General features: G+C 48.2%; 1 protein-coding gene across 2 annotated transcripts in view; it reads left to right on the forward strand.

The window, feature by feature from the left end:
- Positions 1-14,204, forward strand: part of LOC138595658 (matrix metalloproteinase-16-like) — a 65,720-nt gene that overhangs the window by 30,429 nt on the left and 21,087 nt on the right. For both annotated transcript variants that reach the window (XM_069667000.1, XM_069667001.1), the window contains 2 exons: positions 5,762-5,923; positions 7,895-8,112. In XM_069667000.1, coding sequence (XP_069523101.1) covers positions 5,762-5,923; positions 7,895-8,112 — 380 coding nt within the window. The remainder of the gene's footprint in view (positions 1-5,761; positions 5,924-7,894; positions 8,113-14,204) is intronic.

Raw genomic sequence — 14,204 nt, forward strand, 5'->3', positions numbered from 1 at the left:
GTCCTCTGCCAGCAGAGTGTTTTCATCCTTTCTGCTGGTTATTTACCTCCAGTCTCCACACACACACACACACACACATACAGCCTCTGTAAATACATAATCAGATAAGTGTACACCTGTTGCTCCCATCAGCTGGTTACATTCTTTGACAGGCAGCTGACGAAACAGATTCAGCAGCTAAAGTGAGTTAATGGTTGATGTGTTAGCTAACAGTAGGCTAATGAATTAATGGTTGATAATGGTTAACTCTTTTGCTAGTTGTAGTAGGTCTATGGATAAGTGATGGAATGGAGCGATGGTGGAGTTAGCTGGATCAAAGTAGCACATTCATGGTTGATATAGTTAGCTTAAAGTAGCAGATAGATGGTTAATATGGTTAGCTTAAAGTAGCACATACATGGTTAATATGGTTAGCTTAAAGTAGCACATACATGGTTAATATGGTTAGCTTAAAGTAGCAGATACATGGTTAATATGGTTAGCTTAAAGTAGCAGATACATAGTTAATATGGTTAGCTTAAAGTAGCAGATACATGGTTAATATGGTTAGCTTAAAGTAGCAGATACATGGTTAATATGGTTAGCTTAAAGTAGCAGATACATAGTTAATATGGTTAGCTTAAAGTAGCAGATACATGGTTGGTGTAGCTAAAACTAAAGACTACTTGTTTAGTCTCCAGCTAGCCTCCTTCTCTGAGTGATTCAACTATAAAAGCAGACTGTAAATATAATGTATCCACTTTAACATAATAATAGTTGTAAATATTACCAGGTTTAAAATCTGCTCCAACACATTTGAACGTGGTGGGTGGTGTTTAAGAAGTGGCTCTTTATCCTTCATGTTTGTGGAGTAACATGAGACAGGAGACTGCCCTGCTGCTCTGAGAGGTGCTAACTGCTATCTGAGGAATGTTTTTATAGCAGTTAACACCTTCCAGTGTTTCCCTCACTGTGCGGGAGAGTTTCTGTCTAACAGGAGCGAGTCCGAGAGCAGCTCGGCCTCTCAGGAGGAGCTAACAGCGGGAACATTGCGGTCCTCTGAGACAAACAGAGCTTTATGATCACCCAGAGCTGGATGGGAAAACAACAGCTAACAGTCAGAGCTCTGTGTCCTACGGAGAGTTGGAGGAGTCATTGTCAGTCTGTGCTGGGACTCCTCCACTGTACAGTCTTTGTCTGCATGATGGGATGTTCATGTCAGAGGGTTGCTGTGTTTGGAAAGCCTTCCTGTTTGGAGAGAAATACTGCTCCCTTGATAGCTCTGACATTTGTCTACAGGGGACAAAGGAGACACACCAGCTGATAAACTTTCATAAGACTTTGAATGATGGAGAAGCTAACATGTCCCAAATTTCCCCCCCTGGGGATCAATACAGGATTATTTTATGTGGACACCCTGCTGGTCTCCCTGCTGTTCTCAGATGTCAGCGGTAGTGTGCTGAGTGGTCTGAGGGTGTTTAGAGAAACAGTAAAACAGCACAGAGGGTTACAGCCCCCCGGAGACCCTCGCTGACGACCTGAGCTATTACTGCAATCGAACAGCAGCTGTCCAGGCTTTAGTTCAGCTGATTTGTGGGTCTGAGTGTGTTTACCTCTGTGTGTTTGTTCATCGTCACGTGTTCCGGGCCTGCACACGTAAATCCTGCAGATAGAACAGGTCCAGGTCTCTGCTGTCTAATCATGAGCCATGTTTGCTTTACTGCAGCCCTGTGGAGAGGACGTCTGATCATCACTCTCCTCCTCCTCCTCCTCCTCCTCCTCTTCCTCGCCTGCTCTCTGTCATTAGCAGCGACCTTGACCTCTCCGAGCAGAGAGTGGGTGATGCTGCTGCAGGCTGCCAACATGATCACTGCTGCTGAACATGGAGGAAAACTTTAATATGATTCCACAGAGCTGCAGTATTCAGTGTTGCCTCCCTGCTTCAGACAGCTGTGTGACGAGCCGAACACCAGAGGATTACACAGTTTCATAACGAAGAAGTGAAACATGTAGACTTTATGTATCAGCTGGACAATCAGCCTTGGCTTCTTCAGCTGTCTCACAGCTAGAGGTGGGAAGTACAAATACTTTGTGACTGTACTTTAGTAGATTTTTCAGGTATTTGTACTTTACCTGAGTTTTTTTTTTCTTTACTTCCTACATGTGAACACAAAAATCTGCACGTTCGACTCCTTACAAACAAAGAGGCTGGTTACTTCAGTTTTGATGCATGTGAGGATCAGTTATCAGTTATTGTTATTTTGCTCTGCACGCTGCTCGCTGCCATCCCAGCACCAAGACTGATTTCAAAGCTGTAAAAAATGATCCAGGTGCTCATTTGGGACCTCAGTTCACTCTTTATTATTCTGTCTGAAATGTGGCTTGCAGCGAAACCAGACGGTGTCCAGTGATAATAAAGGAAGAACACGATCCTTTTTTGGTTTGCCAGTTATCAGAAGAGGTATCGTGTGTATTGTGTCAACTCTAGAACAAACGTAATGATCATCATTGGCAGTATATAGTTTTATTTTATTCTAAACTAGAATGTTTAAGTTTAAACGTCTTTGATTTATTATTATCATTATTATTATTATGGTGAGCTTTAGTTACTTTGCACAGACGTGGTACTGCAGTTCATTCAGAGCGTGTACTTTCTTACTTTCACTGGAGTAAAGGAGTTGACTCAGTACTACCTCTGCTCACGGCTGCTTCCTCTCGCTCTGTGTCCTGCTTTACTTTGTGTGTGTGAGAAACAGCCCCTGACGGGACTGTTGGAGGTCAAAGGTCACACTTGTATAATTCATCATCTCCGTGCTGTGTGATGCAGATAACAAATAATCCGGAGCCTTATCTCCTCCCTGTTTCCTCCTCTCTTCATCATCCTGAGTCCCTCCTGCAGTTTTCTCTCTGGACGCTCTTTCTCCTCACTTTACCTCACCTTTATTTATCTGCTCCCTCCCCTCCGTGTCTCCCCCCCTCTCTCTCCCCCTCCCATAGTGTTTCTCTCACCTGCATCTCCCTCCTCTCACCTGGTGTAAACTCTCTCCTCACGTTACCTCTCTGTCTGTCTGTAAACCTTCCAGCTGATAATTAGTGAAGCGACAAACTGGCTCAGTGTGTCTGTGGGGCCGACAGGACGTCCCCGTCTCACATCACAGACAACAGCATGTCGTCAGCCTCAGGAGACGCAGACAGGCAGACAGACAGACAGACAGACAGACAGGTAAACAGGCAGACAGACAGACAGACAGGCAAGTAGACAGGTAGACAGACAGGCAAGTAGACAGGTAGGTAGATAGACTGACAGGCAGACAAGCAGGTAGACAGACAGACAGACAGGCACGTACACACACACACACAGATAGGCAGGCAGACAGACACACACACACACACACACACACACTCACACACACACAGACAGATAGGCAGGCACACACACACACACACACACGCACGCACACACACACACATGCACACACGCACACACACACACAGACAGACAGGCAGGTAGACAGACAGGCAGGCACACACACACACACACACACAGACAGACAGACAGGCACACACACACACACACACACACACACACAGACAGATAGGCAGGCACACACACACACACACACACACACACACATACACACACACACACAGACACACGCACACACACACACACACACATACACACACACACACACAGACACACGCACACACACACACACACACACACACAGACAGATAGGCAGGCACACACACACACACACACAGCTGCTCTGTCTACATCAACTGAGACAGGATGTCATTCAGCATCAGCGTGATCAGTTACTATATCGGATCAATACTTGTCTTATTTCATTGATTAGTAGTCGGCGATGACGTTCATGACAAAGTGCTGACAGCCTGATGTCTCACTGACAGATGTTAGACAGTTAGACACATTTAAACGTCACGTCCGTTGAGCAATGAATTGTGGGTAAGCAGCCAGCGCAGCAGTGTGCTGAGTTCAGGTGTACTGTGTGATGATGAGTAGTTTACAGGTAATGTACTGCAGTGCACTGAAGCCCTCTCTCTCCTTTACACCTGTGCTGTATGACCCGGCTCCGTTCACATGATCATGAAGACGCTCATGGCGATGGATCAGCAGACGTGCTCTCAGCAGCCACTGGACTCTGTTTCTGTCACTGAGCTGCTTCACATCAACGTTTCATTTACTGTAAGAAAGAACGACCAATGGACACCAAGCATGGTCACGTGATCAACATGTGGAACCTGCAGGACCAGGTGTATGTACAGGAAGTGTTTCTGTTTCTAGTGTGTTAGTAGTCTGAGTAGTATTGACCAATCACATATCAGCGTCTCAGTATCTCTGGTGTATGCAGGAAAAACAGCCGGCTGGCTCCATCAGCTTCATGTGAGGATTTACCTTCTTATTAACCTATAACAGACGTCTGCATGCTAACAGCTAACAGTGTGCTCTGAGGCGTCGTCTCTCGACTCTCCATCCTCACTCTAAAGCTTCAGACTGTAAACAATGCAGCGCTCCGAGAAGGAAGTCCTATCTCTCAGCGCTGGGCACAACTGAAGCCTGGAAATGTGGCTGTCGTTCGAGATCTCCAGCATTGCATGTTTAATCTCTGCCCTCTCCCGTTTCACACTCGTATGTAATGTTTAAACAGCTTCATTGAGAGCTGTGGCTGCTGAGTGTGACCTGCTTTCTTCTCTTTATGACCTATAAACTCAGCACACACGTGTTTAATGTCCCAAGCGTGCATAAATTCAGCCTCAGTTTCTTTTCTTCTACAACTTTAACAAGACGTCTGGTTTAATTGGTAGAATCTGTCTGAAAACCTTTCCTCTCATTAATAATGCATTCAGTTTGTGTTTCCTCGTGTGCAGTGTGAAGCTGTGCATCAGTCCTGTAGAGACATGTATACTCTCTCACGTTTCTCTGCTTGTCTTTCTGCCTGCTGAGGTGTTGCTCATGTGACTGATCTGCAGCTGATCGGAGCCTCACTTACTCCTGTAGAGTCTCTGTGTGAGACAGAGAAGGTGAATCCCCATTCAAAACCTCCTTTGAAAAAGAGCTAATTTTAGTGATATTTACGTTTGCGATGTTTAAAGCTGAAAGATTGATGTTGGAAAGACTTTAAAGATCAGTGAAGTCATTTATTTTGAGGCAGTTGATGAATCAGGTTCAAACGTTCCCACAGACAGAGAGCTGTAATAAATCCCTGCATCAGTCTGAGCCTGATTTACACCCAGCGCTTTCTCAGCAGAGAACATGACTTTCTTTATGGGGTTATTGGACATGTTGGCAGAGCATCAGAGAGGAGTTAGAGGAGCGTTTGTTGGTGTTTTGGTGGTCACTGACGTTAGCAGGAACTTGAATGAGACTCTGAGGCGTGGCTTTGAATCCTGAAGCTCCTCTGGTGGGGTTCTGTTCGGCCTCGGCTGTCGGCTGCTGACGGTTTCTCAAAAGGTCAAACCAGTGAATTCAGCTCACCACAGATACACACTGATTACAGAGTGGAGGGTTTCTGTGCTTGAGGGAGTGTGTGTGTGTGTGTGTGTGTGTGTGTGTGTGTGTTGAACACATTCCTGCACAGGCTGCACATAAACCATCTTATTGTCTCACCATGACCTTACAGAGAACCTCCCCCCTTAGAGACCGCTCTATATTTAAATCAGTGAGTTCTGGAGGTGGTTTTATTTTGAAGGAGCTCCCCAACAGAAACAATCTGCAGACACACTTTCTGCTGACACCCTGCTCTCTTCCTGTTTGCAGGTAACGACCTGTTCCTGGTGGCGGTCCACGAGCTCGGCCACGCTCTTGGACTGGAACACTCGAACGACCCGACGGCCATCATGGCTCCTTTCTACCAGTACATGGACACGGACAACTTCAAACTACCCATGGACGACCTGCTGGGCATCCAGAAGATCTACGGTGAGACACAGCGAGGTTACTAACACACAGAGGAGGTGATGTGACCGTGTGGCTGAAGCTGGGCGGATGCTTATCTGTTAGGACACAGTTTCTAACAGCAGCTGTTTGACACGTGATGAACACATCATGTTTTCCTCCATTAGTGCTGAAGTTACAGTTTGTGTTAATGAGCAGCATTAGAAGAACACCACAGGCAGTGATCAGGTGACACTGTTTACATTTGGGTCGTTTGTACAACAGAAGAGCATCGAGAAATTATTAGAACGTCTACAACAAAAAGTGTGAAAGCACAGGTCAAAGGTCAGACCTGCTGAGGCCGGCGTCATGTGACCCAGTCACAGCTCACACCTCTGTGATTAACACATCAACACCAGGTGAAGCTTCACCACTGACACACACACACACACACATACACACACACACACACACACAAACACACACACACACACACACACACACACACATACATACACACACACACACACACACACACACATACATACACACACACACATAGGAGAGAAGCTGCCATCTGCTAACATGACCCGGACTCTTCCCTGTGGGAGTGACAGACATGAGCAAACGATTGCTGCTCATTGTGCTGCTGTTTAACTCTGCTGCCCCTTGCTCTCCTCCTCCTCCTCCTCCTCCTCCTCCTCCTCGTCCTCCTCCTCCTCCTCCTCCTCCTGCCTGCTGTATCAGGAGGTGAAGGGCAGGATGAAGATGGCCGCTCCCCTTCCGTCTCAGCTGCATCTCTTCTTGTTGTCTCAGTGATTCTACATGTGGAGGCTGAACAGAAACAAAAGATTCATGTCAAAGCACCTGAGCAGTTTCTGCTTCCCATTGTTGTTGTAGAAGAATTACCTGCAGACCCCTCACCTCAAACTGACTCCTCCTCCTGAATGATGACATGTTGAAGATGACCGTGTGTTTATTGGCTCTAAGCTGATGTACAGTCTGTGCAGCCTGTGTGTAGTCTGAACTCTCTGTGGATTAATCAGTGTTTATAATGACTTCCCTCGTCTGAAGAGAACAGCTCACTTCCTGTTTACGCAGCAGGTTCACATTAACTGTACAGGATAATAAAGAGTCCCTCCACCACACTGAGCTTCCTCTCTGCAGCAGCTTCATGTATATAAAGATAAGCACATACAGTTATTAGATAAGGAGTGTGTGCAGTGCAGTGTGCCAAGGTGTGTGATGACTTGTTACACACAGTGTGTAGTTTATTTTTTCAACACACTTTCTTAGCTGCAGAAACACAGTTTACTGTAGGCCTCAATACTGAATGCACAAATCACATTCAGCACGTGCATACAGTCAAACACAGTCAGCCCAGAGGAAGCTGAAAGCAGTGAGGGCATCCTTCATCCTCAGCATCATGACTGTGCTGCTTCCCTCATTGGCATCCCATGAACAAGAACATGGTCTGTGACAGCTTCATCACTTGGCTCACCTCCACACTACAGTGAGATGGAACTAGAGGCAGCAGCAAGTTAGCTTAGCTTAGCATAAAGACTGAAAACTGAGGGAAACAGCTAGCCTGGATCTACTGTATATAAAGAGAACGAAATCCTCTTGAGTTCCCTTCTGTTGCATCGTGCTTATTTAAGACAACATACTGCACAGTGGGTTATGTTGGTGACTGTTGTCAGGAGTCTGTTTTCAGCCGTTGTGCTAAGCTAAGCTGCCGCTGCCTCGAGCTTTATATTTACTGTAGGGGTTTGAAAGCAGGATCAAAGTCTCTGTTCCTCGAAGAGCTTTGCTTTGTGAGAGTTAAAACATGAACAATCCAGCTGCACAGCTCGTATCTTTCAAGTGCATGACTCACAGTGTGTTTACAGTTATTGAGAGCATCAGTGTATGTTGGTGTTCAGTAAGGGGTGACGACACATGTATCACTGCTCTCATTGGTTTCTACAGAGTTGGACTAACACTCAGTGATGTATGTCCATCTGTGTCCTCCTGCAGGCCCTCCTGATAAACTGCCCCAGCCCACCAAGCCTCTGCCCACAGCCCCCCCTCCCCGCTCTCATCCTCCCTCAGACCCCCGCAAACCTGACAGGCAGACCCGCCCCCCGAGGCTGCCCCCCGGAGACAGACCGTCCCACCCCAATGCCAAACCCAACATTTGTGAGGGAGGCTTCAACACGCTGGCCATCCTGAGGAGGGAGATGTTCGTCTTCAAGGTGAGTCGGATCCAGAGCGGAGAGAGTGGACCTGACGACCATCACCTACGTAATGCCGTCCTGTTAGTCTGCTTCATGCTCCGTGTTAACTGGAAGCAGTTACATTACACTTTGCTGTTCCTGGGTGTTACACTGGGGTCAGAGTGAAGTCAGAACGTGTGTGTGTCTCTGCTCAGTTAGAGAGCTGCTGAGTCCAACAGCAGCCGCTCGGGTCACTCAGGGACAGCGAGGCTGGACGGATGTTTGAGAGGAAACACGCTGCATGCTCACAGCAGCTCAGCTTCTCTGTGTGTCTGAGGACACGTTTGTTCCTGCTCTCCCCCCAGAGCTCTCTGTTTGTTTGTTGGACGTAATATGAGTTTGTTATATTCATATAAATCCAGCCTCCTGCTCTCCTGTCCCCCTCCCTCTCTCCTGTCCCCCTCCCTCTCACCTGTCCCCCTCGCTCTCTTCTGTCCCCCTCCCTCTCACCTGTCCCCCTCGCTCTCTTCTGTCCCCCTCCCTCTCTCCTGTCCCCCTCGCTCTCTTCTGTCCCCCTCCCTCTCTCCTGTCCCCCTCCCTCTCTCCTGTCCCCCTCGCTCTCTTCTGTCCCCCTCCCTCTCTCCTGTCCCCCTCGCTCTCTTCTGTCCCCCTCCCTCTCTCCTGTCCCCCTCGCTCTCTTCTGTCCCCCTCCCTCTCACCTGTCCCCCTCCCTCTCACCTGTCCCCCTCCCGCTCTCCTTTCCCCCTTGCTCTCTCCTGTCCCCCTCCCTCTCTCCTGTCCCCCTCCCTCTCACCTGTCCCCCTCACTCTCTCCTGTCCCCCTCCCTCCCTCTTGTCCCCCTCCCTCTCTCCTGTCCCCCTTCCTCCCTTCTGTCCCCCTTCCTCCCTTCTGTCCCCCTCCCGCGCTCGGCCTTCAGGAGGAGGCGAGCTCAGCTCTCCTCTGTGTCTGTGGCTTTAAATTAAATGTCGTGCTTCGATGCGCAGACAAATTGTCTTGGCTCCACTTTTAAACAATAATATCTGCAGTGAGCGTGCCTTTAGTTTACTCTGTCAGAGCACATCTAACATCTCTGAGCTGTGGTTCACCTCTAACCTCTTTCTGTGGACGACAGAGCAGAACTTTAAGTGTCTCTGTGACGCTTCATGTGGTTTGTTTGTCTGTGTAAAAGTCAGAATCACTTTAATGATGTTGAATCGTAGAAACGAGCATCAGATGATCAGATTTACGGGGCGGCTGTGGCTCAGTGGTAGAGTCGGTCGTCTTTCAATCGGAAGGTCGGAGGTTTGATCCCCAGCTCCCTCAGGCTACATGTCGAAGTGTCCTTGGGCAACACACTGAACCCCAAATTGCTATGAATGTGATATCTGATTGACAGTTGGGCACTTTACGTAGCAGCCTCTGCCATCAGTGTGTGAATGGGTGAATGTGATATGTAGTGTAAAAGCAGCTTTGAGTGGTCGCAAAGACTAGAAAAGTGATATATAAGTACAGTCCATTTACCATCAGATCAGCTGTTGTGTGTGTTGGTGCCACGTCTTCTCCTCCCTCTGACGTATTTCTGATCTGGATTAATGTGGTTTTAGGACTGAAACATGAAAGCCTGTATCTCCAGTCTGATGGAAAGTGGAGAGAGTTCCTCCTGTAGATGTCAGCTCTCAGTTCTCCACACTCACAGTGTTGGAGGAGTGACAGATCACATGGAGCAGCAGATGTTGATCATCAGGACCACCTGTAACTCTGACGTGGCTCAGATAAATCCATCAGGCTCTGTGTGCCCTGGATTCAGTCTGCCAGGGAGTTTCTCTGCAAGAGCAGGTGGTTATCATAACGTTCAGCAGCTCTGAGGGGTTCAGGTCTCTGTGCTCTGTGACCTGCTGACTGTGAACCAGCTGATCTATACCATCAGCACACATGTTGTTTGATTCTCTTTAAACAGGCCGGGTCTGCACGATGAAGATTTACAGCCTGTGCTGTGTGTCTCTTTGTGTCTCTTTGTGTCTCAGTGTGTCTCAGTGTGTCTCTTTGTGTCACAGTGTGTCTCTGCGTGTCTCAGTGTGTCTCTGCGTGTCTCTGCGTGTCTCAGTGTGTCTCTTTGTGTCTCTGTGTGTCTCTGTGTGTCTCTTTGTGTCTCTTTGTGTCTCAGTGTGTCTCTTTGTGTCTCTTTGTGTCTCAGTGTGTCTCAGTGTGTCTCTTTGTGTCACAGTGTGTCTCTGCGTGTCTCAGTGTGTCTCTTTGTGTCTCTGCGTGTCTCAGTGTGTCTCTTTGTGTCTCAGTGTGTCTCAGTGTGTCTCTTTGTGTCTCAGTGTGTCTCAGTGTGTCTCTTTGTGTCTCTGTGTGTCTCTGTGTGTCTCAGTGTGTCTCTTTGTGTCTCTTTGTGTCTCAGTGTGTCTCAGTGTGTCTCTGTGTGTCTCAGTGTGTCTCTGTGTGTCTCAGTGTGTCTCTTTGTGTCTCTGTGTGTCTCAGTGTGTCTCTGCGTGTCTCTGCGTGTCTCAGTGTGTCTCTGTGTGTCTCAGTGTGTCTCTGTGTGTCTCTTTGTGTCTCAGTGTGTCTCTGTGTGTCTCAGTGTGTCTCTTTGTGTCTCTGTGTGTCTCAGTGTGTCTCTGTGTGTCTCAGTGTGTCTCAGTGTGTGTCTCTGTGTGTCTCAGTGTGTCTCTGTGTGTCTCTTTGTGTCTCTGTGTGTCTCAGTGTGTCTCTGTGTGTCTCAGTGTGTCTCAGTGTGTGTCTCTGTGTGTCTCTGTGTGTCTCAGTGTGTCTCTTTGTGTCTCAGTGTGTCTCAGTGTGTCTCTTTGTGTCTCTGTGTGTCTCAGTGTGTCTCAGTGTGTCTCTGTGTGTCTCTGCGTGTCTCTGCGTGTCTCTGTGTGTCTCTGTGTGTCTCTTTGTGTCTCAGTGTGTCTCTGTGTGTCTCAGTGTGTCTCTTTGTGTCTCTGTGTGTCTCAGTGTGTCTCTGTGTGTCTCAGTGTGTCTCAGTGTGTCTCAGTGTGTGTCTCTGTGTGTCTCAGTGTGTCTCTGTGTGTCTCTTTGTGTCTCTTTGTGTCTCTGTGTGTCTCAGTGTGTCTCAGCGTGTCTCAGCGTGTCTCAGCGTGTCTCTTTGTGTCTCTTTGTGTCTCAGTGTGTCTCTTTGTGTCTCTTTGTGTCTCAGTGTGTCTCTGTGTGTCTCAGTGTGTCTCTTTGTGTCTCTGTGTGTCTCAGTGTGTCTCAGTGTGTGTCTCTGTGTGTCTCAGTGTGTCTCTGTGTGTCTCTTTGTGTCTCTTTGTGTCTCTGTGTGTCTCAGTGTGTCTCAGTGTGTCTCTTTGTGTCTCTGTGTGTCTCTGTGTGTCTCAGTGTGTCTCTGCGTGTCTCAGCGTGTCTCTGCATGTCTCTGCGTGTCTCTGTGTGTCTCAGTGTGTCTCTTTGTGTCTCTTTGTGTCTCAGTGTGTCTCTGTGTGTCTCAGTGTGTCTCTTTGTGTCTCTGTGTGTCTCAGTGTGTCTCTGTGTGTCTCAGTGTGTCTCTTTGTGTCTCTTTGTGTCTCTGTGTGTCTCAGTGTGTCTCAGTGTGTCTCTTTGTGTCTCTGTGTGTCTCTGTGTGTCTCAGTGTGTCTCTGTGTGTCTCAGTGTGTCTCTGCGTGTCTCTGTGTGTCTCAGTGTGTCTCAGTTTGTCTCTCTGTCTTTCACACACTGGTTTCTTCTTCTATGGTGTGTTTGAGTGTTGGACTGCTCGCTCACTTCCTGCAGCAGCTCCATTACTTCTGTCTGGCTTCAGTCCGTCCTCTCTGATTGTTTTGGGAGAGGCGAGTCGAGTTGATGCCAGGTCATTAAAGCAAGGTCTCAGCAGGCTGTGAGCCCCCGAGGCCCACAGGTGGTCCTCTTTATAAAGAGAGGGGGTGGAGGGTTGTGTAAGTGAAGTACAGGGAGGTTTCTGTGAAGCTTTATCCTGTTAAACTTCCTGTTACTGGTGTCAGCTGATACAATAGAAATAATGACAACATATTAAAATGGAAGCATCGCTACAGTACGGAGGGCTGAGTGATTATAATCAGTGAATCAGTCAGCAAAGGAAAACAACTGTGACTATGACAGCCTGTGTTTCCCCTCTCTTGAATTATTCGCCTGTAATCCTTACTGATTTCCCATAATGCAACACAACATCTTCTTTTATCAGACCCCTGCCTACATTACTGCTCACCTTCTTTAGGTTAAAGTTTAAACCTGAGACGACCTCTGCAGCTTTCATGTTTCACACTTACAGGCATCAAACATCAGGTTATTGTGACAGTGAGTCGTGTTCCTGATGACAGGTACACTTCAGGTGTGAAACGGGTGCACTGCTCCTTTAAGTTCAGTGTGATGTTTGACAGAAGGTCAGAGGTTAACACTGTGTGCTTACACCTGTGAGAAGGACTGAAGCCCCTCTCGTATATGAGACCTGATATCTGAGACTCTCAGGTGTCAGGCTGGTTCAGGTAGAAGTCCTCTGCAGAGCGGTGACGGAGGTCGGCTCACGTTCACACTGACTGTGAGGATCAGTGTCAGCAATTTGACCTCACCGAGGTCAGCGAGGTCACAGATTCAGAGTTTAACTTTGTGTGAAGTCAGAGCATACGGAGACGTCCCCTCAGAGACTCAGAGCATGTTTATTCATGTAGACGAACAGTCACAGAGCTCTCCTCAGGTGGTGATGCAGGTTCCTGGATGTGACCTTCATCACGTCTGCTGTCAGACCGTCAGCAGACAGGCGGGTACCAGAGACCATTAACTTCTCTTTACTGCAGAGCCAACGTTCTTCAGTTCTCTCCAACCTGTGCGAGTGACTTAGAGTTCATATTGTGATGTAGTTGTATTGAGTTGACCTTTGCTCTCCTGTGTCAGAGCCTGATGATGCTACATGTTAGCTGCATCAGAGCCTCTGTGGTTCATCTGTCAGAGTCCAGCTCTCATCCTGAGACTGCCTCTGATAAAGAAACCCTCCTGTGTCCTTCACTCTACCTGTGTGCATCACAGGGGTCAGGGGTCACAGGGGCCTGCAGGTCAAGTGCTTTCTTTCTTGATGTGTACACATTTGCAGCAGGGGATTCTGAGATGCAGGCTGCTGATGTCAGAGACACTCTTTGCCGGGTGTTAGCTGGTGTTAGCTGGTGTTAGCTGGTGTTAGTGGGTGTTAGTGGGTGTTAGCGGGTGTTAGTGGGTGTTAGTGGGTGTAAGTGTTAGTGGGTGTGAGCGGGTGTTAGTGGGTGTAAGTGTTAGTGGGTGTTAGGTGGTGTTAGTGGGTGTTAGTGGGTGTGAGCGGGTGTTAGTGGGTGTTAGTGGGTGTAAGTGTTAGTGGGTGTGAGCGGGTGTTAGTGGGTGTAAGTGTTAGTGGGTGTTAGCTGGTGTTAGTGGGTGTTAGTGGGTGTGAGCGGGTGTTAGTGGGTGTAAGTGTTAGTGGGTGTTAGCTGGTGTTAGTGGGTGTTAGTGGGTGTTAGCTGGTGTTAGTGGGTGTTAGTGGGTGTGAGCGGGTGTTAGTGGGTGTTAGTGGGTGTAAGTGTTAGTGGGTGTGAGCGGGTGTTAGTGGGTGTAAGTGTTAGTGGGTGTTAGTGGGTGTGAGCGGGTGTTAGTGGGTGTTAGTGGGTGTAAGTGTTAGTGGGTGTGAGCGGGTGTTAGTGGGTGTTAGTGGGTGTTAGTGGGTGTAAGTGTTAGTGGGTGTTAGTGGGTGTTAGTGGGTGTTAGTGGGTGTGAGCGGGTGTGAGCGGGTGTTAGTGGGTGTAAGTGTTAGTGGGTGTTAGCTGGTGTTAGTGGGTGTTAGTGGGTGTTAGCTGGTGTTAGTGGGTGTTAGTGGGTGTAAGTGTTAGTGGGTGTGAGCGGGTGTTAGTGGGTGTTAGTGGGTGTAAGTGTTAGCGGGTGTTAGCGGATGTGAGTGGGTGTTAGTGGTTGTTAGTGGGTGTTAGCGGGTGTTAGCGGATGTGAGTGGGTGTTAGTGGGTGTTAGTGGGTGTAAGTGTTAGTGGGTGTTAGCGGATGTGAGTGGGTGTGAGCGGGTGTTAGTGGGTGTTAGTGGGTGTTAGTGGGTGTTAGCGGGTGTAAGTGTTAGTGGGTGTTAGTGGGTGTTAGCGGATGTGAGTGGGTTTTAGCGGGTGTTAATGGGTGTTAGTGGGTGTT

Source organism: Semicossyphus pulcher, unplaced genomic scaffold (assembly GCF_022749685.1).
Source record: "Semicossyphus pulcher isolate SPU_LCO1_2020_fin unplaced genomic scaffold, fSemPul1.0.p SCAF_18, whole genome shotgun sequence".
Lineage (NCBI taxonomy): Eukaryota > Metazoa > Chordata > Actinopteri > Labriformes > Labridae > Semicossyphus > Semicossyphus pulcher.